The following is a 24,959-nucleotide window of genomic DNA, read 5'->3' on the forward strand; positions in this document are numbered from 1 at the left end:
GAAAAAATTGTCTGCTTCCACTTACATGCACTTATAATAGTATTTTGGAACCTGTTTTAAATATAGAGTAAAATGGAGACAATTTTGGGGACAAACACCTACTAAATAATTCTAAAGCAATGACAAAACTAAGTTTAATAATATAATATATTTCTTTTTAAAAAAATATAACAACAACATGGAATATAATGATTTAGCTATAGAAGAGCAACCAATCCGTGTTGAATTGTGCCTCCTTTAGTTTTTCTTTGATAAGAATGGTATTGATTTTGTTTTGGAAATGTATGAGAGACATTGAATTAAGATTTTCCCTTCGTGTCGCCCTCTAACTTTTTCTTTTTTCCGCGAAAATCTCCCTCTTCTTGAAACTCTTTAATCTTCTCCAATTAATTATCCCAAAATCTGGATTTCCCAATCCCAATTTCCATTTTAGTATCACATTTCTATCACTTAATAACCAAACTTGATGATCAGCGTTATCAATTACTCTTTTGATCACCATGCAATTATGAACCAGATCGTTAATTCTACAATAATGTCGACGACTTCTGACAATCTCAAGCCTGGAAAAAATAAACTAAATTCACATTCTTCCCACCGGAGCCAATCGGCCTTGACGACATCAACGTCGCCGTCCGTTAATGTGAAGCTAAGGAAGATTCCTCCTATACCGTTACGCCATCCAGTTACTGAAGATAGCCTTCCCGATAAAAACGCTAATGAGGAGGATGATCATGAAAGCACAAGTGAATCATCCTTGACGAACGAGGCTTCAATTCTCGGCCTAAATCATATAAGGACTCGTTCCTCTCCATCACCTCTTAGGCCTAGCAATTCTTTCGTTATGCCATTTGATGGAGTCGACAGTCTTGGCTCTAAATCATCCTCCGTTGTTCAACATTCTGCTGGAAATTCGTCCGAACAAGGTGGATTTCCCTCTAATTCAACCTCTGTGAAGGAAATATTAAGATTTTCAGGCTTGTTTGGATGCAGTAATTTGGATTTGTGTATCTCAATTCAAAACCTGGAATTATTTTCACCTCCTTGGATCTGAAATCTCAAATAACTTTGTAACTTATAAATGTGAAATCTCCTCTTAAATCCAAATGCCTCCATCCAAATAGGTCGTAAGTGAATTCGTAAACAAGCTATGATCCATTGTCTTTGCACTGAAAAATACCAGTTATTTTACAAATGTGGTGGCTGCGGAAGATTGTTAGAGAATTTTATAATTTAACATGAGAAATCACTGAAGAAACATATAACTACCACTCTGAATAGTGCATAATTTTTCAGGTAAAAAAGTTCCATGGGGTCAGTCAAGACCTTTGAAAGTGCCGTCACCAAGTATTTCAAGTGCAGAGGTGCTCACTTTTTACTTTATTTGGTTTTGTTTCATGATTTTATATTCCTTTTGGAAAAGGTTTATTCAATCATTTGGTGAAGCAAATTGATTGTAATCTTTCTCAAAATAGGGAAGCCATGCAGCTTCTTCCAAGGAAATGCAATCTCCACGTTTTCAGGCTATACTGCGAGTTACCAGTGGTCATAGAAAGAGAGTTCCAGATATCAAGAGCTTCTCTCATGAACTAAACTCAAAAGGAGTCCGTCCACTTCCATTTTGGAAGTCTCGTGCTCATGGGCGTATGGAAGTATGTTGGCTTTTCTTAGCTCCCATTATTGCCACATAAATTTGATGTCTGAGGCCCTTTACATGCTTATCCTTTTTTTACTGTCTGATATGCCATTTACAGGAAATTATGGTGATGGTTCGAGCAAAATTTGACAAGTTAAAGGAAGAGGTCAATTCTGACCTAGGCATATTTGCAGGAGATTTGGTTGGGATACTTGAGAAGACTTCAGAATCTCATCCTGAATGGAGAGAGAGTTTGGAAGATTTGCTGGTTACAGCAAGGCGTTGCACTAAGATGTCACCAAGTGAATTCTGGTCAAAGTGTGAAGGCATTGTTCAGACTCTAGATGACCACCGTCAAGAGTTACCTGTGGGAACCGTTAAACAAGCGCACACCCACCTTCTGTTTATTCTCACTCGTTGCACTAGACTTGTGCAGTTCCAGAAGGAGAGTGGTTATGATGAAGACCACATTTTGTCTTTTCACCAACTTAGTGACCTTGGATTTTATCCAGAACGAATTAGTGGGTCAAAAAGCCAGGAGTTAAGTGCAAGAAGAGGTCACAAGTTCCTAGGATACGAGCAAAGCAATCTGCCTGTTAAACATGACCGCATAAATGAAGTTGGAGATACCATGGAGGTTACCAGCGCAAAAAATGTTGCTTCTTCCGCTGCAAACATCTACAGAATGTCGTCTTGGAAGAAGCTTCCTTCTGCAGCTGACAGAAGCCGTAGGGCCAATGACTCTGTTGAAACTACCCCATACAAGGGAAAGACTGATAGTCTGCAACACAAAGAGGAGATGGATCATTTTGGAAACACTCCATTATGCCCTCCTGAGAATTCTGAGGAAACTTCAAAGATTAAGAAGGTAAATTGGGGAATGTGGGATCAACCTTGCTTGTCATATGAAGATTCATTTATTTGTCGAATATGCGAAGTTGAAATACCAACTGTGTACGTAGAACAGCACTCGAGAATATGCACGATTGCTGATAGATGTGATTTAAAGGGATGGACAGTAAATGAACGATTAGAAAGAGTTGTGGATACTCTTGAAAGAATACTTGAATCATGGACACCAAAGAGCACAGACACAGGGGTAGGAAGTCCTGATGTATCAAGAGGGTCTACATTGAATATGCCTGAAGAGTTGGATGCCTTGTTAGTCAAGCAGAATGGCTTGTCTCAACGATGCTCTGAAGACATGCTAGATTATCTTCCTGAGTCTGATAGTAGATGTCTTCTAGAAAATGTCAACAGCTTGACTGACATATCTAGGAAACAGTCATTAGCTGGGAGCTTAACACCCAGGTCGCCTTTAGTGACTCCACGAACTGGTCAGATTGAGCTGATGCTGAGTGGTCGCATAATGGTATCTGAACATGAAAGTTATCAGCAGGTATAGAAAATAATATGAAATTTATGGTACTGTCCTCTCAGTTTTGGATGTTTTCTTGAGGTTTACTCATTTTAATCTTACCTTTACATTTTCAATCTACTACATACAGCCAAAATCATTTTACTCATACCTTTATATATTGCTGCTTGTTTTTCTTTTGGATAACTGTTAAGAAAGATATAATGTACACTAAAGTATACAGCCCAGAAAAAATCTATTTTTGTTTAAACTATATGTTTAGCCCAAATTCAACTATATTGCGCAATGGAGAGTAGGACAACCCAATCTGATACAAGAAACTTTTCTTGGAAAAAGATTGGTCTTGTTCTTATGCCCCAGTACAGGTCATTACTACAAAGTTGGTTTCTTCTTATTGACATTTACAGGGTTTGATGCTGTTTTTTTCTTTTCATCAGTTACAGATATTTTAGGCTTTTTGTGGTATACATCGTTTTATCTGTTAAGATACTTGAAATCATTCATCAAAGTTACCTATCATATATTTTCAACTGTTTATATTGTCAGGCAGGCAGCAGTCCCAATTTTTTATTTTTATAAACTATGGCAAACTTGTGCTGCATGTTCATATTTTAAAATAATACTTTACTTTTATATTTTTATTGAAATTGTTTGCAAAAACTTAACGTGAAATAATGCAATTAAGAGTGTTCTCAAGAAAATTAAAGAAAAAAGTAGATGTGGGCGTAAAGACAACAGGATGCAGTACCACAAATGGACCAAGTTAGCCCTAAATTGTTGAAGTTAGTAGCAGGAACTTGAGGATGAACCTCAGGTTTGCACATGTAGGAGTATTGAACCACCAACTAAGCTACTATTGGGGTTTGCATCTTTATTAGCAGTATAAGTTATTGATCATTATTTTCATTTTCTGGTTGTTGTCATAGTTTTGACATTCCTAGCCACCTAATTGGGGTTTAAATAGTATAGGCTCCTTATTTATCAATTTGACGTTGATTGAGTCTGTTAATTATATTGTGGAGAATCATGGCAGATAAATAGACTATTGGATATTGCTCGATCAGTTTCCAATGCAAACAACAATGATTACAGTACATTGGAGTACTTGCTTGACCGACTTGAAGACCTAAAATATGCAATCCAGGATAGGAAGGTGGATGCTCTTGTTGTTGAGACCTTTGGGAGACGTATTGAGAAATTATTGCAGTGAGTTTTATTATTCTTGTAAATTCTTGTAAAAATGATAACATTCACAGAAATTAGGAATAGATTACGTTTCAAGTTTAATTCATCTTGACCTCAGATGTCATTCTAGTTCTACTTTGCTTCTTTTCTCAAACTCTACAGGGAGAAGTATGTATTACTTTGTGGGCACATTGAAGATGAAAAAGAACTATCCAATACCATAGGTGATGAGGACAGTTCAACAGAAGATGATTCAAGTCGCAGTATGCGTGCAAGCCCTATAAATACATTGTCCAAGGAACGCACATCTATTGAAGATTTTGAAATTATAAAACCAATCAGTAGGGGAGCTTTTGGGAGAGTTTTCCTCGCCAGGAAAAGGGCAACAGGTGACTTATTCGCAATCAAGGTAAAAATTGTATCCCATTGTTTGCAAATTTTTCCTGCCGAGTTTAGGTTGTAGTTTCATTCATCTCCTGAATTTAACGACCCTATTTTTCACAGGTTTTGAAAAAGGCTGACATGATACGCAAAAATTCGGTAGAAAGTATATTGGCTGAGAGAGACATTTTAATATCAGTCCGCAATCCTTTTGTGGTTAGTCGATGCCAGATATACTCTTCCTTCGTGAACCATGTTTAGTTTGTTGGAAATTATTCACAGATATCACACTGTTAAAATAAGAAACAAAGCACTGCTAAGACACCATACTAATGGTTATCTTGTGGGTGAACAGGTCCGCTTTTTTTACTCCTTCACATGCAGGGAGAACCTTTATCTGGTCATGGAGTACCTAAATGGTGGGGATCTTTTTTCATTGCTGAGAAATTTGGGCTGCTTAGAGGAAGATATGGCACGTATATACATTGCAGAACTAGTAAGGACTAATTTAATAGGCTTGCTAAACTTTGACATCCTACCAACTTCTCTACCGTTCTCAGAAGTTGTACATAGATCTAATTTGTCCTTTTCAGGTTCTTGCATTGGAGTATCTCCATTCTTTAAATATCATTCATAGAGATCTGAAGCCAGATAACTTGTTGATTAGTCCTAGTGGTCACATCAAGGTAAAAAAATACTTTTATGAGATTAGTATTGTTTTTAGTTGTTTAAAGGTCGAAAAGCTTGTGTATTGGAATTATTGTCATTAATTTGAGCTGAATTTCAGGTAATTGCTTAAAGAGCTTGACAACATCTTCTGTAACTTGTATTTTCTTTTAGTTCCTAGTTCTCACTATCTAATCCTCATAATTACAGTTAACAGATTTTGGACTATCAAAGGTTGGTCTCATCAATAGCACTGATGACTTAGCAGGACCATCAGTTCCAAGTTCTACCTATCTTGGGGAAGATAGATCCAAGATGGATGAACATTCACTCAAAAGAGAACAGAGGCAGAAAAATGCAGTTGTTGGCACCCCTGATTATCTAGCACCTGAGATACTTCTTGGCATTGGACATGGTATGGACCCATCTGGCAATTGAACTTTCATAGTCACAAACTACTCCCTCTTCCCAGTTTATGCAGTACACTTCCCTCTGGAACATCTGAAAGAGTTTCACGAACTTCTAAGACACTTATATCTCCATTACTAGCGTCAAGAATTCATATTTAAACACGTCATGTTTCAAATCAAACCAACTTTTGAGAACTATTTTAAAAGTTCTTTCTACTTTCACCTAAAATATTAGTTAAGTAAAATCAACGTTGTAATCTCCATGCTTAATCCAAGGTTGTGTCTGATTAGTAGGAGAGAGAGTGCATACATCTTTATACAAGTTGTTTCATTATGAGTTCTGCAATAATAAATCTATTTTTTTTCTAGGTGCCACAGCTGATTGGTGGTCAGTGGGTGTCATTTTGTTTGAGCTGCTTGTCGGTATTCCTCCTTTTAATGCAGAACATCCTCAGGTATGCTTTCTATGTCTATTAATTTGCAGACTACTTTTTTTTTTTTTTTTTTTTTAACCCCCATTTTGGAGGATTTATAGTGTTTCCACACTTCCCCTCCAGTGTGACTCGAACCCAGGACCTACCGGTCGTGGGTAGAGGTGCTTAACCAACTGAGCAACCCTCACTTGCAGACTACTAGACAAGGAGATCTGGCCTCGGCCTTGGCATGCCTTATGAAAACTCAGCATTTTTGTTCTTTTGTAGAGTTCACTATTCTTTTGCTTGTTACTTCAGTTTTGAAGATTTTTGTTGATTAGTATATTGAAGGCTATTTTAGATGCAAGATTATATCAACGTTGAATGCTTTTCAAAACTCAGAACAACAAATGGAAAACAATTTCATTAAATCAGGATTTTCCTCTCTTTTGTAACTTTCTTTTTCCACTAAGATGGATATCACAGATTTGTAGTTCTGCAGGATGACCAGTCCTCATTGTAGACTGACAAATAGGTTGATTTGAAGCATGAACTTGGATGATTGTATCTATCTTTTTTCAATCTTTATGTTGAACCTCCTATATAAATTCACTGAAAATTATAGTTGAATAAATGGGGAAACATGTTAGAGATACAGAGGCGGAATCAGAATTTAAAGTTTATGGGTTCCTACAACGATCTCAAATAAATATTGCAATAATAATTCGGTTCCCACTCCAATATTTATAGATATTAGTGAATTTCTTAATCAAAATGCAGTACAATGCAAAAGCTGCAAAGAAAAGTCAGTAAAGGAAAATAAAAGTAAAAAAAAGGGCACCGTCCAAGAAAAAGAAGAAAAAGTTGGCAGCAACTTTTGAAAGGTTGTTACCTCTTTTGATAGAAACGCGTAGAAAATTAACGCGTAAAATACTTTACGCATTTTTGTTTCCTATAAATAGAGGGTCTTTTGCCCTCATTTATATCATCCAAAAAAAAAACATTCAGAAAAAGAGAGAAATGAATACAAAGAGAGTTATACACCAAGATAAATATTGTATTCTTGAGTGTCCTCTTTGGTAGTTGTTCCTTTTACAAGAGAGAAGTATTAATTATTGTTTTCTCCTTGTATTTGAGAACGGTGTACTCCCATATTATCATAGTAAGATCCTTCTACCCCGTGGTTTTCCCCTCTATCTGTTTGAGGGGTTTCCACGTAAAATTCTCGTGTCTAATTTATTTTCATTATTTATTATCATATCAAACTTTAGTTGTGGTGCTTCCTCCCAAAAACAAAAGCTACTAGGTTTGCTTGAACCCATAACAAATACATTAGATCCCACCCCTTAGATATGGATGAGAGTGTGTTCCATGATTGTAACACAATAGGGATGAGCTCTATGTTTCCGGAAGGGCATAAGCCACACAACAACAACTTACTCAACGTTCCCACAAGTGGGGTATGGAGAGGGTAAAATGTAGGTAGACCTTACCATTACCTTTGTGGTGAAGAGAGATGGTTTCCAATAGACCATGGTCTCAAAAGAGAAGTTAAGGGGTGTTTGGATTGACTTTTTTTAAGTAGCTTATAAGCTAAAATACTTTAGTTGGTCATACCCAACTTTTGGCTTTTAGCTTATTTTTGTACTTCTTTGGCCTAAACATAAGTGTTTTAAAATACTTTTTGTCTATCCCAAACACCAAAAATAAAAAAGAGCTTAAAAATCAAAAACTACTTAAAATAAGTCAATCCAAACACCCTCTTATTCGAAGCAGGATTGCAAGATAATATGACAACAAAATATCGAGATACAAAGCAAATGAATCAACAAATAGTAGAACACAAAATAAGAAGGAGAGGAGATGGGGTTAGCCCCTGCCTTTCCCACCACCTAAAGTGCGACGATATTCCAATACCTCCTAATTTTCTACCCTAACCCTCGACCCTATACCTTTCTATTTAGGGTCATGTCTTAAGCTGAAATTGTGTCATGTACTATCTAGTCACCTCCTCCCAGTTCTTTTTCAGCCTACCTCTCCCTCTCCTTACTCGAGCTACAACCAACCGCTCACACCTCCGGTTAGAATATCCACGTGGAGTATTTTTCCTTATAGTTGGGTATCCTGTTTTCTGCTCTGGGGTTCTGTAATATGTAGCTATATAATTGGTTGCACCAACTACATCGTGCTAATTTTGTCATACATTCTTGAGTGCAATACAATTAATTCTGCATGCGTCAGAAGGTATGATTTGGTTTTTAAGAATGACTAATTTGCAACACATTGCTTTTCCGGTGCTTTTAATTCTTGGATCTATGACCAATTGTTTCGGAACAGATTACTTCATGAGGAGCGCTTAGGATTTTTTTGTTCTGTTGGTGCTGCTATATTAATTGTATGAACCAATTTAAGACCCGAATGCTTTTTAACTTTATTTTATACATTCTGTGTGTCATTTGAGTTTTTCAATAAGGGCTTTTCTGTGGATGGTAGTTTTTCTTGGCACCAATTGGCCAAATCCTCTATATTCATTTCATCTGACTTTAGAGGAATTTTGCTAATGAGTTGTTAGTTCATAGTGTTTTCATTTTGCTCGACATGTATAAACGTGTGACAGAATCTAATATCAAACTCCTATTTTGTTGCAGCAAATTTTTGACAATATCATTAACAGGGACATACCTTGGCCCAAGATACCAGAGGAAATGAGCTTTGAAGCGTATGACTTGATTAACAAGTAGGTCTTGCTACAAAGGTCTTGGTTTTAGTAAATTACCGGATCTTGGTTTTAGTTAATTACCAGAAATGCTTGTGGTTCTGAATTGGCATGGCCAACGAAACCCTATCATCTACCGTCAGAGTTATTATATGCTTTCTAGGAAAAATACATAAAAAGGTTGATATTTGCCAATTTCTTTCACATGTTTAAATAATCTATCTAAACTACTCATAAAAGTCTCAGTAGCCTGTATCAAGAAGATACTTGATACATGATTGACAAGCTGCCTGCTTCTATGCTTAACTTCATTTTTTCTTTCGTTAGGTTGTTAATCGAAAACCCAATTCAAAGGTTAGGTGCAACAGGAGCAGGAGAGGTAAAAATCTCCCATTAACAAGTTACACTGTAATCCAGCTACTTCTATTAATACAAAATGTAAAAGAAAATTCAAGTTTATTCCTTTTTACCACCTTTATTTTAACAGGTAAAGCGACTTCCTTTCTTTAGGGATATCAACTGGGACACACTTGCAAGGCAAAAGGTTTTCTTTCTCTTTCTATCTTCTCTCCGTTCTCCAACGAAAAGGATTTATTCAGTGGAGGTATAATAATGCTGTAATTAACTTTCTGCAGGCTACATTTGTCCCATCTGCTGATGCACATGACACTAGCTATTTTATGAGCCGTTACATTTGGAATCCAGAAGATGAGAATGTCAATGGAGGTAGTGATTTTTATGAGTTGAGTGAGAGTGGCAGTGCTTCATGTGGAAGTAGTTCATACAGCAATCCACAGGATGAAGAGGTAATGTTTCTCAGATTTGCAGAGCATATCAACGACTAAAATTTGATGACGACATGGCATTCTAACAGAAGACTACCGGTTTATACCTGCCCGCCGTTTTACCCTTTGTTATTCAAATAGATAAATTAGCAAAGTTTTTTTTCCTATACCCACTTAGTGCTGGTATATGTTGTTGTTATCACTGTTCTAACCCATAATTTGTCATAACAGGGAGATGAATGCGGTAATCTAGCAGACTTTAGTACCCCTTCCCTGAATGTGAACTACTCCTTCAGTAATTTTTCGTTTAAGGTGAGAAATGTTGCCTTGCTATTCCCCTCCTATTGTTTGAATAACATTCATGAACATGAAGCCATCTTCTTCTTTTTTTTCGCTTTATGTATCTTTCTGATGAATTCTTCAGTATTGATTGACGAGCACATTTGACCTGATGTTCTTGTTGCTGTTTGAGAGGAACTAGTGGACACGATCGATTTCATTAGTATATTTCTCTAATCAAATGTTTTAACTGACCTCTTTTCTCTCTCTCATTTGCCTTCCATCTTTCTTCTGTGGATGTTTCCAGAACTTGTCACAGCTGGCTTCTATTAATTACGATTTAATTGGAAAGACAACTAAAGAATCAGTAGAAACTGCAAACACATCGGTTCCTTGAGAAAAAAGAGATAGCTTCTTTTGCAGTTACATGCTGCCTCACTTTGTTTCCAAGTGCCGAGTGACATTTCCACGACAAAAATGTGATGACATCAACCAGAATAGGATCTATCCTCCACCTCAGCTAAGGCCCCAGGTGAAGAGATGTTGATCATTTGGTTTAAAAGCTCTGCGTCCTGCCAAATTGAGGGTTGTGCAGCAAATGGTACACAAGAGATCTCAAATGCTGTGGAAAATATGTAGATCCATTTTTGTCTTATTTCTCTCTTCTCTCTGTGTATATATAGATATATATATTATTTAATTGTATATATTATTGTATATTTGTAAATAATGATTGATTAGACCAAAATGTATGTTAAAGAAGAGAAGAAGGAGAATTTTGGGAACGAATGAAAACAGAACAAGGCAAAGTTTTTTTTTTAGCCTTTGTGGTGAGGAAAGAAATAGAGAGTATTTATAGGCCCCATGTTTAAAATGCTCCCCCATTTCCACTTGATTTGACACTTTATTTAATAAAAAAAAGATTTTTGAATTTTGTGATTTAAAATAATATTTAGATATTTGTATGATTGTAAATCATTTCATTAAGATTAAAAAAATTTAAAATTAAATTATTTCTAATTATAATAAGGTGAAATTCTTTTTTTGGGCAATATAGAATTCAGGTCGGAAAACACTTTCTACTAAGGGCTTTTCTATATCTAGAGTTTGATATTGAGAGCACTAATTAGAAGTTAAGATATACACACAATTATTATAAGAATTTTTTACACTATTAAATTAGAAGATATGATTTGATCGATTCAGTAATTTTTGCTCAAATAGTATATTTGTGTTAAGAAATTCATTACTAAACTGATAACGCAGTTATCATATTATCACTTAAGTCGTCATTTAAAAATAAAATTCATAAGAATTAAAATTATAGCTCTATTTCTACTTACGTGTGGATATTTATCAGGTGACTTGAAGCGTAAAGAAATTATTACACTAACGTATATCATTTTTTAAGATAAATCTTACTCTAATATAATACCTCATAAATTATATTAGATAAATTTCAATAAACTTGATCGAGAAAGCAAGAAGGAAATTTCGAACCTGATAATTTTATGGGTACCATGTATACAGTTGATTACACTGTTTTCAGTTGCTGACTAAACCAATGTAATTTAAGAGATCTAGTTCCTCATTTTAAATGTTTATTTAATATAATTATGTTATTTTTTACTACTACCTACATTTTGTCCCTTCAATTATTTTAAATCAATTGTTCCACTAAAGTAAATACTGTTATTCGACTGTTTGTACCTCTGTTTTGGTCCTTTTGGCCCATTTAAAATTTCTTTAAATATTCATTTATACCCCCTTGTTTTCCTCTCTTGAATCGAGAGTCTTTCGAAAACAGTCGTCCTATCTTTTAAGATGGGGGTTAAATCTGCATACAATCTACCCTACCCAGACCCCACATGGTGGGATTATACTGGATTTGTTGTTGTATTCATTTATACCCGACAATTTTAATTTACATATATTAATCCTTTTGAGTTACAAACACACGAAAAAGAATGGGATGTACGTATCTGTTAAGTAATGGCTGATTTCATGTATTGATCCAATAATCTTATCTTGAATTTTTTGTGTTAGTGAGTAATAAGTTTAAATAGTAATTAAGAGTTTTACATTTAATTAGGATAATAATTTTTGTATTCCTTTTATATATACTCTTGACATGCAATTCACGTGTAAATTAAAACTTTCATTTTTTTTCTGAAGGCCGTCAATATTTGTTTTTTCCAATAATATACAAAAAAGTTGATAATACAATATTATTTAATATATTGACCCCCTCTTCAATCTCTTAAGATATATAGAGAATTTATAGCAAAATTAATTAATTACTCTTTAGACCCTACATAAACACGAATTATTTTATGCATTGATCTGCCTTTTTAAAAAGAAAACTAGAATATATCTCACAATTCGGACACAACCTCTCACAACCTTAGGAGCTCTACCCCTCTTGCTATATATGAATACGTATGTTTAAATATTCACAAATACCACTCTATTAATGTTCTTCATAATGACCTGTAAGGCCTTAAACTTATGTTTTGATATTATATTTGTCACGATTTAAAAATTTAGAGGTTCATGAGAATTACCTAACAACAACCCTAGGAACTATTTCTAACCATAACTAAAAATAATCCAAATTCAACACATGAAAATGATAAAAATCATGGCACAATCCAAATCCAATTACATTAACTAGGAAAGAAAAAAACAAAAATATATATAGAACTCTCAGCATCACTCATTTAATCAATAATAATTAAGACATTTTTTTATCCTTTAACTTGCATAAATTTAACTTACATTTTAAAAGTTTTTCTTTATTATTATTATATATTTAATTAAATACGTTCACATATATAGAATGAAACAAATGATAAATCATTTAAATATTTTGTTCAAAAATACTATTCAAATATGCTCCATAAATTTGTTTTCACACTTTAAACGTATTTCTCTTTAAGTATTTTATTAATATAATTCATCTGTTCACACCTTAAAATTTAATTAGAGATTTTTTATACTATATAGTCATCTATTTAAATATACAAACAAATTATATCTTAATATATATTTAACTAATAATTTTATTTTATCGCTCAATCAAATGTGTACCTTTTCTAATTTGGTCATGTGAACTATATTTGGAAATATGGCTCAAGAAAATAGGGCCATTATTGGATATGACTTAAAATTTCTGTTGGGCCACAAATAAAGGCTAGTCAAACTTTGTAGGCTCGAATTAAGAGACGTGTATAACATAAGTAAAATTTTTAGGAATCACATACTATATAACTCTAATTTTATTCTATTTCAATCTTTTTTAATTTTTCAAAAAATTCCTATAAATAACATCATCCGGATACGTCTTTGGAGCGCAAATACATAACTTATGATACATAAGTTTAATGAATCATAACTTATGATACATAAGTTTAATGAGTCTGTTGGGCTTTAAAAAGAAACAAAATGTAAAAATTAAATTTTAGTTGAGCAAATCACGCACGCGAATTGATATCAATCGCTTTCAATTCGCATCAGTTTCAAATCATTCAGAATTCAAATTTTCTTCTACCTCCAACACAACCCAATACTGAACAGATGTTGCTTCTTCGAAAAACAGAGGCTGATACATGATGAACTTAACAATTTTGTTGAGGCATTCTAGAATTTGGAAGAGTGATATGGATTATGCCCAATACAAGAGCCAAGAAATAGTTGTTAGTCAAACAATTTCGTTCGTGAATCTCAAATCTGTAATTGCAGCGGAATTAGATATCGATGAGATAAGGAAAAACATAGAAATCCGATACATAATTGAAGAAAATTCATCTCCAATGATAATTAGAAACAATATGGGAGTAAGACTATATTTGGAGGTGGAAAACAAAACGAGCCTGGAATTGGAATGTATCCATTATGCATTGATATAAATGATAAAAATGGTGAAGAGTGTATTGCTTTGATCCTTTGTCAGGTGAAATTTTATGTGCCGAAGATTTAGAAAGTGATACACAAGCTCTTGCTTTGGTTGAGTAAAAAATTAACGATTCATGTTACATTCCCGAATTAGAAATTACAAATTACATAAGTGATTCGAATAGTACAGATGTGAAGGAGAAACAACTGTATAAGGATAGATCAACACTGGTTTTTGTTATGGCGAAATACAAAATAGAGCACAACTTCAAATTCAAGGTAAAGAGATCTGATGTAAAAAGGTACGTAAATCGTTAAGTGTTTTGTGTATTTGATACAAAGCTATCTTTATTGTCTACAGATTATTATGATACACTCTTTTTTGTTTACTATTAATGATACATTGTTGTTCAAAAAATACACATGAAATTATAGATATGTGCCTTTTATTGTAATATTAATAAGTGTTAGATACATGAGAATATGTACACATCTGATACGTATTAAAATGTCAAAGTTTAATTTGAATTGTAAGTGAATGTATATAAAAAAAATAGTTTAATTAAATATATCAGATACGTCAAATAATAATACATTGGATACTGATACATAGTCTTTCAACTGAGATTTGAGTTTGGCACCTTGAATACTGATACATGAACTTTCACTGATACATTTATGTGATACACTTGAATGATGTATCTGCCACAATACATAATACGTCAGGCCAAAATTTTGTTTTGAATATGATAAATGAGACATTATTATATATGTGATTGAGTATTTTTTTGTGAAATGTTATAGTTGTTGACTAATACATGATACATTTTTTGAATTGACATAAATTTGATACATGCAGCTATGTTTTAGTGTGTTATTCTGCTGACTGTGGTTGTACTTTGAAGGAATCGTGTCAAAAAAATTCAGAGATATTCAAAATTAAATACTTCAATAGTGAACACACCTGTCCATTAAGAGATGGGATGTTAACAAAGGTTCAGGCAATAGTGAAATTTTTAAGTGGTGTAATTACTCCTAAGTTGTTCAATCATAAAAGAATACATACTCCAAATGATGTAATTGAAGATATTAGAGAAATCTTTGGGATTGAGATTTCATACCAGCAAGCATGGCGGACTAAGGGACGTGCACTATAGATAATAAGGGTTAAACCTGTCGATGGTTATAGAAAGATGCCCATATACATAGATATGCTCAATAATGTGTATCCAAATTCGTATGTAAGGATGCACAAGTCAGAACAAAATCAATTTATGTATCTGTTCATATCATTGAGGCCCTTTATGAGGGGTTTTGATTTCTATAGACCTTTAGTTGTGGGTGATGGTGCACATCTTAGTGCAGCTTACAAAGGGATCTTTGTATCAGCAAGCACACTTGATGGTGCAGATAATTTATTTGTTATTGATATTCTGTTAGTATTTAATTTTTGCACCTTTCAACTATTAACGAAAAAAATTAATATTTGGCTGGACTTTTTTTGATTAGGTTGCATATTGTCATTAGTTTATGGAGTTGTCGACATCCAAAATGATTTTTCATGGACCTTGTTCTTTCAACAATTCAAAAATACGTTTGGGGAGAGGGAAAAATATGCGTTGTATCGGATAGTAATGAAAGTATAATGAAGAGTTTAAGCATTGTTTTCCCAAATATTTCCCATTATTCATGCATGACATTTTTGAAAGAATGTGTGTACAAAATTCAAGAGGAGCAAAAACACAATAAGTGATCTATTCTACTCAATGGCCAAATTCTATAGAAAAGAAGATTTTGAAAAATTGATGGTTAAGGTGGAAAAAATTGATTATCGGGTTAAGGAGTATCTTGAGAATGTTGTGTATGTAAAATGGTCAAGAGTTCATGCAACAATAAACAGAGGAAGAATGATGACTTCTAACATCGCTGAATGTATCAATGGATGCCTTGTTGAGGCACGACAGTTACCTATATTAGAATTCTTGGAGGAGGCTAGAATTCTACTTGATTCTTGTCACTGTAAAAATAGAGAGATTTTCTCGTATACAAAGGAAATATTAGGGAGAAGGTTTGAAAAGATTTTGATTATAGCGTCTAAAAGTTCAAGAATGAAGGTATGTATCTTGGCCCCAAAGGGTTATGTATCATCGGTGAGGTGATGTAACAGTGTGCTTTCCAGATTTATTGATTTAGATCATGTAATGTCTCTCAAACTTTCTTAATCTTTGCAGGTTGTTCCATCATTTGAGTTTATGTTTTCAGTTTATGAATCTGGAAGAAGATACATTGTATGCCTTGAGCGAAAAATATGTAATTGTGGAAGATTTCAACTAGATGAGATACCTCGTGCACATGAAATTGCTGTTTTAAAAAGCAAAAATGTTATAGAAATGCATCCAAACTACTCTGATTACTACAAACCAGATGCATTAGCTAAAATTTATGAGGTTCCAATGATTTCAATGCCTGATAAAGAAGATTGATCGGTTCCAGAGTATATTTCAAATGAATTATTTTTGCCTCCTAGATTCAAAAGGATGTCGGACAACCAAGGAAGAGAAGAAAAAAAAATCCAGATGAGAAGCTAACATCAAACACAAATTGTTGTGGACGTTGTGGACAAGAAGGTCATAACCGACGAACTTGCACTTTTATTCCTGCGAAGAAGTGATATAATGTTCTTATGATACATTAATATTACTGATACTTTAATTTTTCAATATAGATTTATGTTGAATTTGAATAAATGTTATTTAATCGTTTGGAATAACAATGTATCTTGTTTTTTGAATTATTGAGAAATTCAATATAGATTTGTTATTTAGTTGCGTGACTGGTTCTTTTTTAATATTGTACTACTTGTTATCTTAAGTTTTAGAAAATGATACATTAAATTTTGGGAGAAATAATCAATGCTATATCATTTTATTGGTTATATTTTATGATATGTATTAGTTATTTAGTTGGTAAAGATCAGAATATTTATGTGTTTGTGCAAGAGTTAGTTTACTTGTGTCTCATTTAAATAAATAATATTTTATAACTGATAAATGGATGGTATTGATTTTGTTTTGGAAATATATGAGAGACATTGTATTAAGATATATTGAATTCAAATACTTAACTTTAAAAATTTAGAGGAGTAAAAAAAGTGACCAACACAGAGATATATTCTTTGTAAAATATGATGAGAACAGTAACAGTTTCATTATTAATATTTAATAAAAATATTAGTTTGCAGATTTGCTTAATGTAAAAGAGAAAAAATTGTTTGCTTCCACTTACATGCACTTATAATATTATTTTGGAACCTATTTATGGATGAATTTTAAATATAGAGTAAAATGGAGATAATTTTGGGGACAAACACCTACTAAATAATTCTAAAGCAATGACAAAACTAAGTTTAATAATATAATATATTTCTTTTTAAAAAATATAACAATAACATGGAATATAATGATTTAGCTATAGAAGAACAACCAATCCGTGTTGAATTGTGCCTCCTAGGTCCCCAACAAAAGATATAATATTGCAGGGTCCTTTAGTTTTTCTTTGATAAGAATGGAATCAAGAATCCAAATAATGTCTACATTTTTTTAAAAAAAGAAGATGGGTTATATATATTTCTTTTAAGAAAACATAATGATAGCACAATGACTCTTTTAGAAAGAAAAAATATGTTGATCACTATTTTGTTCTTATTCCTTCTAGCTATTCTTAGGTTGTTGTGTAAGGCCAAATATATTCTCTCTTAGTTTTATTTATGGAACATCTCATATCTAAATGTGTGTTTATTAACACATAAAGTGGACTAAAGTGCAGAAATATTTATCGCTTTTGATAGGATAAAATAAATCAATAAAAAAAATGCACGTCGATACAAAAAAGTCATAAAACAAGAAAAAAAGTGAGAGGTGGTAGAAATGGTGGTGACAATAACAATTGGATTTGAAGGACGCGAACGAGGAGGAGGAGGCTGCTAGTAACACAATTATTTTTGTCAAGCAAATTTTGTGTGACATTTGAATCTAAAGAGGGGGAAAGGCCAGGTAGGAGGAGAAAGGGCATCATTTGAATTTTAAGAAAGGTAGAGTGATTATTTCAGATAAAATTCATATTACTTGTCATATTTATTTAAGGTTCTAATATATATATTAAAAATTCTAGATGTTTTATAGATCAAACTCTAACTCAATCTAATGTTTTAAATGAAAATTCATTATGTTGCTTCCAAAGTTAGGATATAGAGGCACTAATTTAGAATCAATATATTGCAAAAGTATTTTTTAATATCACATTTTAGTATTAAGACAAACAAAGTACAACACAAGTGAAACATTAATCATTAGCAATAGTATAATAATTGATTAGCACAAAGCGGGTCATCTGGCCCACCATTTGTCCTTTGGACCGGCAGTTACACGCTCCCTATCCAAAGCCCAACACTTGGGCCCATCCTCATATTTAACGGGTCTTTCGCCCAACAAGTTTGGCAATTCCATGTGGGACCAGGATGATGAAATGAACATCAACAAATTTAACTTTTCATATTGACTTGTTCCTCTAATAATAATTACATATTAGAATTATAGTGTAGAAACACAGTTTATTCAAATTTTAATGAGAAATTTCGAGCACAAATCTACCTAAGTACAGAGTCTTTTTTACTAGAAAGTGATTTATCCTTAAATGTGAAAATTTTCAAATACAAATATCAAACACCATACACAAAAGCATAAACTAAAACCTATTATGAAATCTACAAAAACAAAAAAATAAGAAAAATTAAACTTATACTTCCTTCATGTTTCCCTTTTCTTTTTTTTTCTTCCAAAATATATGTATATTGCAATTTTGAGTCATTAACCCCCACAAAATAAAACTTTTTTTCCAACAAAAACCCTTAGCAACATCACATGTATACTCTATATATAATATATTTATATACCAAATTTCTTATACATATTTTACTAAGTAGGAACTCCAGATTCATTTGTTGTGTAATTAAATCTTTGAATTTCTTCATCCCATATCAAGTTTGATGTGATTTCATCAGTCTCTGGTATGTGTTCCTGTGAGTAATTAAGAGGATTAAAACAAAAAATAAATATATCAGAAAAAAATTATTATTTGCATGACTTAAGTCACATAATTCCGATATTAAAAATAACAACAGACGAACATATTTGTATAGCTATAAATCGTCTCACATATTAAAAAAAAAATTAACTTTAAAAATGGAGCCCTTTTGCAAGTTTGAACACAACATCAATTCCTAACTTTTAAACTAGTTTTAAATTCATACTTTACAAGATTAAGAATGTCAATTATTTATTTTACCAAGACATTCAATATATGATTTGATTGAAATTTGAAAGGAAAATATATATACTTAAAGTTGAGACAAAAAGAGACTTTTGAAAGTTGAAATTTGTGTTTGAACGTGAAAAAGTAATCAAAATATCCCAAATAATGACCATCTTAATAATATTTTATTTCATTATAAAAAAATGAAGAAAATAATTAGTCCCTATTTAATTAGTACTATTATAATTAATAAAATGTAGTGTTTAATTTAATTTAATTTAATTACCTCAAGTTGTTTGATTAATTGTTGGGCGGTCTGAGCAGACACGATAATTCGACGTGCAATTGGTGAAATAAAGCCTTCATCCACCGCCTTATCAAGAAAACTCAATAATGAATTATAATATCCTTCCACATTCAATAGCCCCACCTGAGTTACCAATTTGATAGAATTTAATATTTTTTATTCAAAACTCAAAAAATAAAATAATAGATAAACTAACATTTGAATTGTTTGTTTTTTTTTTACTTAAATACTACACTCAGTTTGCTTGACGTATGACTTTAACTTCTAAAGCTAGATACAAGTGATCTCTAAATATTTGTCAATTGAGCTAACCTCTATAATAATTGTTGGAATCTGATTGCTCGATCAAAGTTATTTCCACAAGGCACGTCTTTTCCAAGGTCGAATATGACGGCTTGTAGTCCGTTAACTTATTTCTCAGATAGTAATTTTTACATCCACTAGACAATTGTTATTTAAAGATTATACTTTTAGATAAATGACTATTTATGCCGATTTTTCTATAATTAATATATACCTAGAACCCAATACGCTATGTTTTTTAGAAAATAATTGTATGTAGTTAGATCGTATTATAATTATCAAAGCAAAAAATACCTTTCTTTTGACTAAGATTTTCTAATAGTTGTATAATATTGCCATTAAAAGGGGGATCATAAAGCATGATTAACGATTAATAGAGATTAAAACTCACAAGACCAAGTATTATCTTTCCATGTGAACCAACTATTAAGGCCCACGTGTTTTGATACTTTCTTAATCTCCTTTTTAATTTGATAAGTATTGTTGACTTGAATAGGAAAAAATCTCACAAAGAATAATAATAGTATTTTATTTATGAAGAATGTGAAAAGATTGTATGTTGAGAAACATGATGACACACAATGTCAAGATCCACATTTTAAATTCTCTACTTGAGTTAACATGAATAAAGGCATAGTAGTTGAAATCTTGAAAGTTTGAGATGTTTGAAGGTAGGCAGTATAACAACAATATATTCAATATATTTACATTGATAGAGCCTGAAAAGAGTGGTTTGTATGTTAACTCATATCTTGTAAAAATACAAACACTATTCTTGAAGATTTTTGTCTCAATTTAAGAATTTAAAAAGGAAATATCAAAACGAGGAACAGAACATTATCGTCATCAAATAATATTAATAGCTTGCAAGCAAAAGAAATAGCTAAAAGAAGATAGATGAAAACGACTCGACACTTTTTTTGGTTGACAAACAAGTTCTTTTTTTACCCTTTGGAGAATGATTGCATAGAGGAAAATTTTTAGTCAAAAGGGATAAATTTCATGCAATGACCAACTTTAGAAAGCAAGTTTTCACCAAATTTCTTTGATTACTTTTGAAATCCATTTGTAAGACTTTGCCTTAAAACATTACTATCATTCTAGTGTTAATTTGTCATACTCTTACTTAAGCATGTTTTTTCGCACCACCATGGCATAAGCATGACACTTAGGGACGAAGCTAGTAGGGCAGATGTTTTAAACCTAGATTTGAATTTATCGGTGTAGAATTCATTAGAATTGCTTAAAAAGCTTAACTATTCAAGTGTAGTCTCTTGAGTAGTGGAGTCTGAAGTGGATAGCTAATGTGTATGCAATCTTACTCATACTTTGTTAAGGTAGAGAAGCTACTTCCTGAATTCATAGAATAAAAATCCGGAATTCGACTCAGATGACATCAATATGCTTACGGCAAAATGTTTCAATTTGAAGTTATCAATAAGCCTACTTACATTATTTCAAAGATTATATATGCACATTACATTCACTGATTAACGGCCAAGTTAATTTCTTAAGAAAATTTTCATGTAATGTATGATCTAAAGGGCAGATTTCTCACAGGTTTACGGTGAATTCCAAGTTGAGCCCATGTAATAACTTCAAGAAGTTCTTCAAGGGTACCATAACCACCTGAAAAAATTCCAAAAAAATAAACGTGAACGTATAATGTTATCAGACATATACATACCACGTGGAATTTATGAAGAGTTCGAGCAATATAGAGTTCAAGCAGAAGTCTTAATATTGATCAAGTACCAGGAAGGGCAATGAAGGCATCAGCTTGCCTAGCCATTTCAGCCTTCCTTTGATGCATGCCGGACACTGCTCTCACTTCTCCGATTGTTTTGCCCGTTATCTATTAGCAACGAAAATCCGACACGGGTGCAACAACATATTTAGAGTCCGAACAACATAGTTTTATACAAGTTTATAAACTAAAGTACAATTTGTTACAAGTTAATAAAGGTGTAATAGTGGAAGAAGCTTAACTCAATAATTGTTTAAAGTAGACAACATTCAAAAGAAAAAAAGATTATTACCTCTCTAGGCATGAGTGTCCTTGGTATCACTCTAAAAGTTTCCAAAAAAAAATATAGATTAATAACAATACTAAAAGAATATCACAAAAGTTAAAGCATATATAGTTAACTTGACAAGTGAGACTTGATTTACTGGTTGAACACCTGCAATGTCAGATTGACAGTTCGAGTCACGTTGGAGGATAAGTGGGAATACTATCCTCCAAAATGCAGACAGAGAAATGCATGTCAGATCTTCCAAAAGTACGAATACTTTTTTAAAAGATCCAATATGAATGTGACATTATTTTTGTAGAATTCTAACAGAAAAGAGAAATCAAGAAAAATGTTGTTTGTGGGGTGCTAAGCAAATAAGCAAAATTAGTGTACTGTCCCTTTTATCAAGATTTGGAGATGCATCAATCAGTGCCTAAAAAGGCTTCTAACTTTATGTAACTTCCTTTTGCCTTTGTGACAGACATTCCCACAGACCAAAATGGATTAAGGCCATACCACAAAAGATACTTTTAGAGGTTTAAAAAAACAGATTTAAATTGTACTTTAAACATGTTAAGAAGCTGTTCACTATATAGTAAAACAAAAGGATTAGTTTATGTTTCTTCAATAGATGACCCCTAAAAAAAGAGGAGCAAGAGACACTTTAATTATCAAGAAAACCAACATTTGATCCAAAGATGTCTGCCTTTGAGAACACATTTCATTGAGAACATAGATAAATATTATTACTTTGGTTTCAATTTATTTGACATACTAATCTTTTTGTCTAGTCCAAAAAAAAATTAAATTTTCCATATTATCCATAATTGAGAAGCTGACATATATAAAGTCACAAGTAACAAACATTTTATACAACACATAAAATGTTATGATATTTACACATTTAAAATTATAAAAAGTCTTGATCTTTTTTCTTAAATTTCATATCGTTTCAAACTAAATCTCATTATAGAAGAGAGCTTAGAGAGCAAGTGTAAACATGTTATTTTTACACCAACCCCATTAACTAGAAACAAAACAAAAACATAGTCCGGCACACGAGGCATCCGTTAGATCAAAATTATGAGGTTAAAATGATGCTTGTCTTTGCAGACATCAACAACACAAATTTTTCCTATGCAAGTGTGTCTTATCTATATGTGTGTTATATATAGAGAGAGTGATGTTTACATATATATATATAGAGAGAGAGAGAGAGTGATGTTTACATATATATATAGAGAGAGAGTGTATATCTAGTATATTGTATGTATATGTATAAAAAAGAGGAGGGGATTAATTACCCTAAAACATGGCGCCCACCATCATGAACAGCCTGAGAAACAAGACCCATTAGACCCACGCTTCCTCCTCCATACACCAAATCAATCCCTTTCTCCACCTTCAACATAAAACCAATAAAATCAAGAAACATTACACGTGTCAACAACCCATTTCACCATTTCAGAACCCCATTATCATCACTTCAAAAAAATTACCACAAAACAATAATATACAAATGTAGTCGCACACTGTAGTCTGAAGAGATTAGAGTACATAAATGACAAATCTTACCCCAACTTCAGATATATAGAGACTGTTTCTATACAAACTCAAAATTCATACACAAATAAGAAAAGAAGCATAAAAATCAAGATTAGCTCAACATATGCACAAAGGTACTACTAGTATTTCATGCATAGTTTATATATCAAAACATATTTCATGAGACCAAAAAAACAACATAAACATCATGAAAAGGAGTTTGGGTAAATTTTAGACCTTCAAGAGGGGTCATGATATCATAGTGGCATGTTTGGCTCCTAATGTAAAGGCAATTTTTTTTTTTTTTTTTTGTAGTGACCCCATAAACTAAGATCATGCAAGAAGGCTGCTCAACTGACAGACATATTGCAGCTAGCAACAATTCTTTCTCCACCACAACACACACCATTTTCTCTCTCTATCATGCCAAACAAAAGATAAACCCTACATTAAAAAGTTCTGTTTTTTAAGAAAGAACTGTGAGAATAGAAAAACCCCATGTTGGAAATTTTGTCAGAATCATGAAAAGAGCGATCAGAAACTCAAAAACACCAAATGGGATTCTTGCTTTCAAGCTTTTTTCAGCTTACATTTGATGACAGTATACTGGTTTTTCCAAAAAGAACAGACCTTTTTCAAGAAAAACACAAAACTTTCTACTTCTTAAAAATGAAAAAAAAACAAAACATGTTGGATATTTTGTTAGGATCATGAAATATGGAACTTAAAAAGGGAACAAAAACTCAAAATACAAAATGGGGTTTCTAATTTCAAGCATTTTTCAGCTTACATTACTAAAAAGGAAACAGATTTTTTTCAATGTAAAGCACAAAACTTTCTGATTCTTGAAAACCAGAGAATGAACAAAAAAGACATAATGAATGAAAAAATAAAAACATGTTGGAATCTTGAAAAATGGAACAGAAACTCAAAACTCAAAATGGGGTTTCTAATTTCAAGCACTTTTCACATTACATTACAAAAAAGAACAGATTTTTATCAATGAAAAGCACAAAACTTTCTGATTCTTTAAAAGCAGAAAATGAATAATAAGAAGAAGAAGAAGAGAAAATATAAATATTGGATTTTTTTTGTTTACCAGATGTTTTCCTAATTCAGTAGCAGCTTCTTGATAGGTAGGTTTTTTTCCAGAACTACTTCCACAAAAAACACAAATCCTCTTAAACTTTGATCTTCTCTCTTCTTCCATTTTTGTCTTATTTCTCTCTTCTCTCTGTGTATATATAGATATATATATTATTTAATTGTATATATTATTGTATATTTGTAAATAATGATTGATTAGACCAAAATGTATGTTAAAGAAGAGAAGAAGGAGAATTTTGGGAACGAATGAAAACAGAACAAGGCAAAGTTTTTTTTTTAGCCTTTGTGGTGAGGAAAGAAATAGAGAGTATTTATAGGCCCCATGTTTAAAATGCTCCCCCCATTCCACTTGATTTGACACTTTATTTAATAAAAAAAAGATTTTTGAATTTTGTGATTTAAAATAATATTTAGATATTTGTATGATTGTAAATCATTTTATTAAGATTAAAAAAATTTAAAATTAAATTATTTCTAATTATAATAAGGTGACATTCTTTTTTGGAAGAATTAAAAAGGAAAGAATGCCACATAAAATAGGAATAGAGAGAGTATTATTTTATATTTTTTTAAAAAAGTAAAAAATTCATCGTTTGTGTTTGCATTGGAGTACAACTAATTTAAATTTT

At 32.3% G+C, this 24,959-nt stretch overlaps 3 protein-coding genes across 4 annotated transcripts; 2 read left to right on the forward strand and 1 right to left on the reverse strand.

Annotated features, from left to right (window-relative positions):
• Window positions 1-236: 236 nt before the first annotated feature.
• LOC129887707 (probable serine/threonine protein kinase IRE) lies at window positions 237-10,722 on the forward strand. Its single transcript, XM_055962905.1, has 17 exons — window positions 237-926; window positions 1,297-1,364; window positions 1,476-1,652; window positions 1,755-3,035; window positions 4,048-4,220; window positions 4,362-4,608; window positions 4,704-4,796; window positions 4,936-5,076; window positions 5,174-5,266; window positions 5,457-5,661; window positions 6,026-6,111; window positions 8,718-8,806; window positions 9,113-9,164; window positions 9,273-9,329; window positions 9,421-9,591; window positions 9,802-9,882; window positions 10,157-10,722. Exons 1-17 carry the CDS (start codon window positions 467-469, stop codon window positions 10,244-10,246), a joined length of 3,564 nt encoding a protein of 1,187 aa, XP_055818880.1. The 5' UTR covers window positions 237-466; the 3' UTR covers window positions 10,247-10,722.
• Window positions 10,723-15,509: 4,787 nt separating this feature from the next.
• Window positions 15,510-16,226, forward strand: LOC129884394 (uncharacterized). The gene is made up of 2 exons (XM_055958700.1): window positions 15,510-15,857; window positions 15,975-16,226. Exons 1-2 carry the CDS (start codon window positions 15,510-15,512, stop codon window positions 16,224-16,226), a joined length of 600 nt encoding a protein of 199 aa, XP_055814675.1.
• A 2,334-nt stretch (window positions 16,227-18,560) lies between these two features.
• Window positions 18,561-24,479, reverse strand: LOC129885144 (cytokinin riboside 5'-monophosphate phosphoribohydrolase LOG7-like). Of its 2 annotated transcripts, none has more exons than XM_055959346.1 (7): window positions 24,323-24,479; window positions 22,983-23,080; window positions 21,703-21,733; window positions 21,419-21,518; window positions 21,222-21,292; window positions 19,340-19,483; window positions 18,561-18,818 (listed from the first exon to the last, which is right to left on the reverse strand). In XM_055959346.1, the coding sequence occupies exons 1-7, from the start codon at window positions 24,431-24,433 to the stop codon at window positions 18,717-18,719; spliced, it is 657 nt and encodes a 218-aa protein (XP_055815321.1). In that variant the 5' UTR covers window positions 24,434-24,479; the 3' UTR covers window positions 18,561-18,716. The 2 variants fall into 2 exon arrangements, with proteins under 2 accessions (XP_055815321.1, XP_055815322.1); XM_055959347.1 differs by lacking the exon at window positions 24,323-24,479 and adding an exon at window positions 23,254-23,327.
• Window positions 24,480-24,959: the final 480 nt, after the last annotated feature.

This window comes from Solanum dulcamara, chromosome 4, assembly GCF_947179165.1.
Source record: "Solanum dulcamara chromosome 4, daSolDulc1.2, whole genome shotgun sequence".
Lineage (NCBI taxonomy): Eukaryota > Viridiplantae > Streptophyta > Magnoliopsida > Solanales > Solanaceae > Solanum > Solanum dulcamara.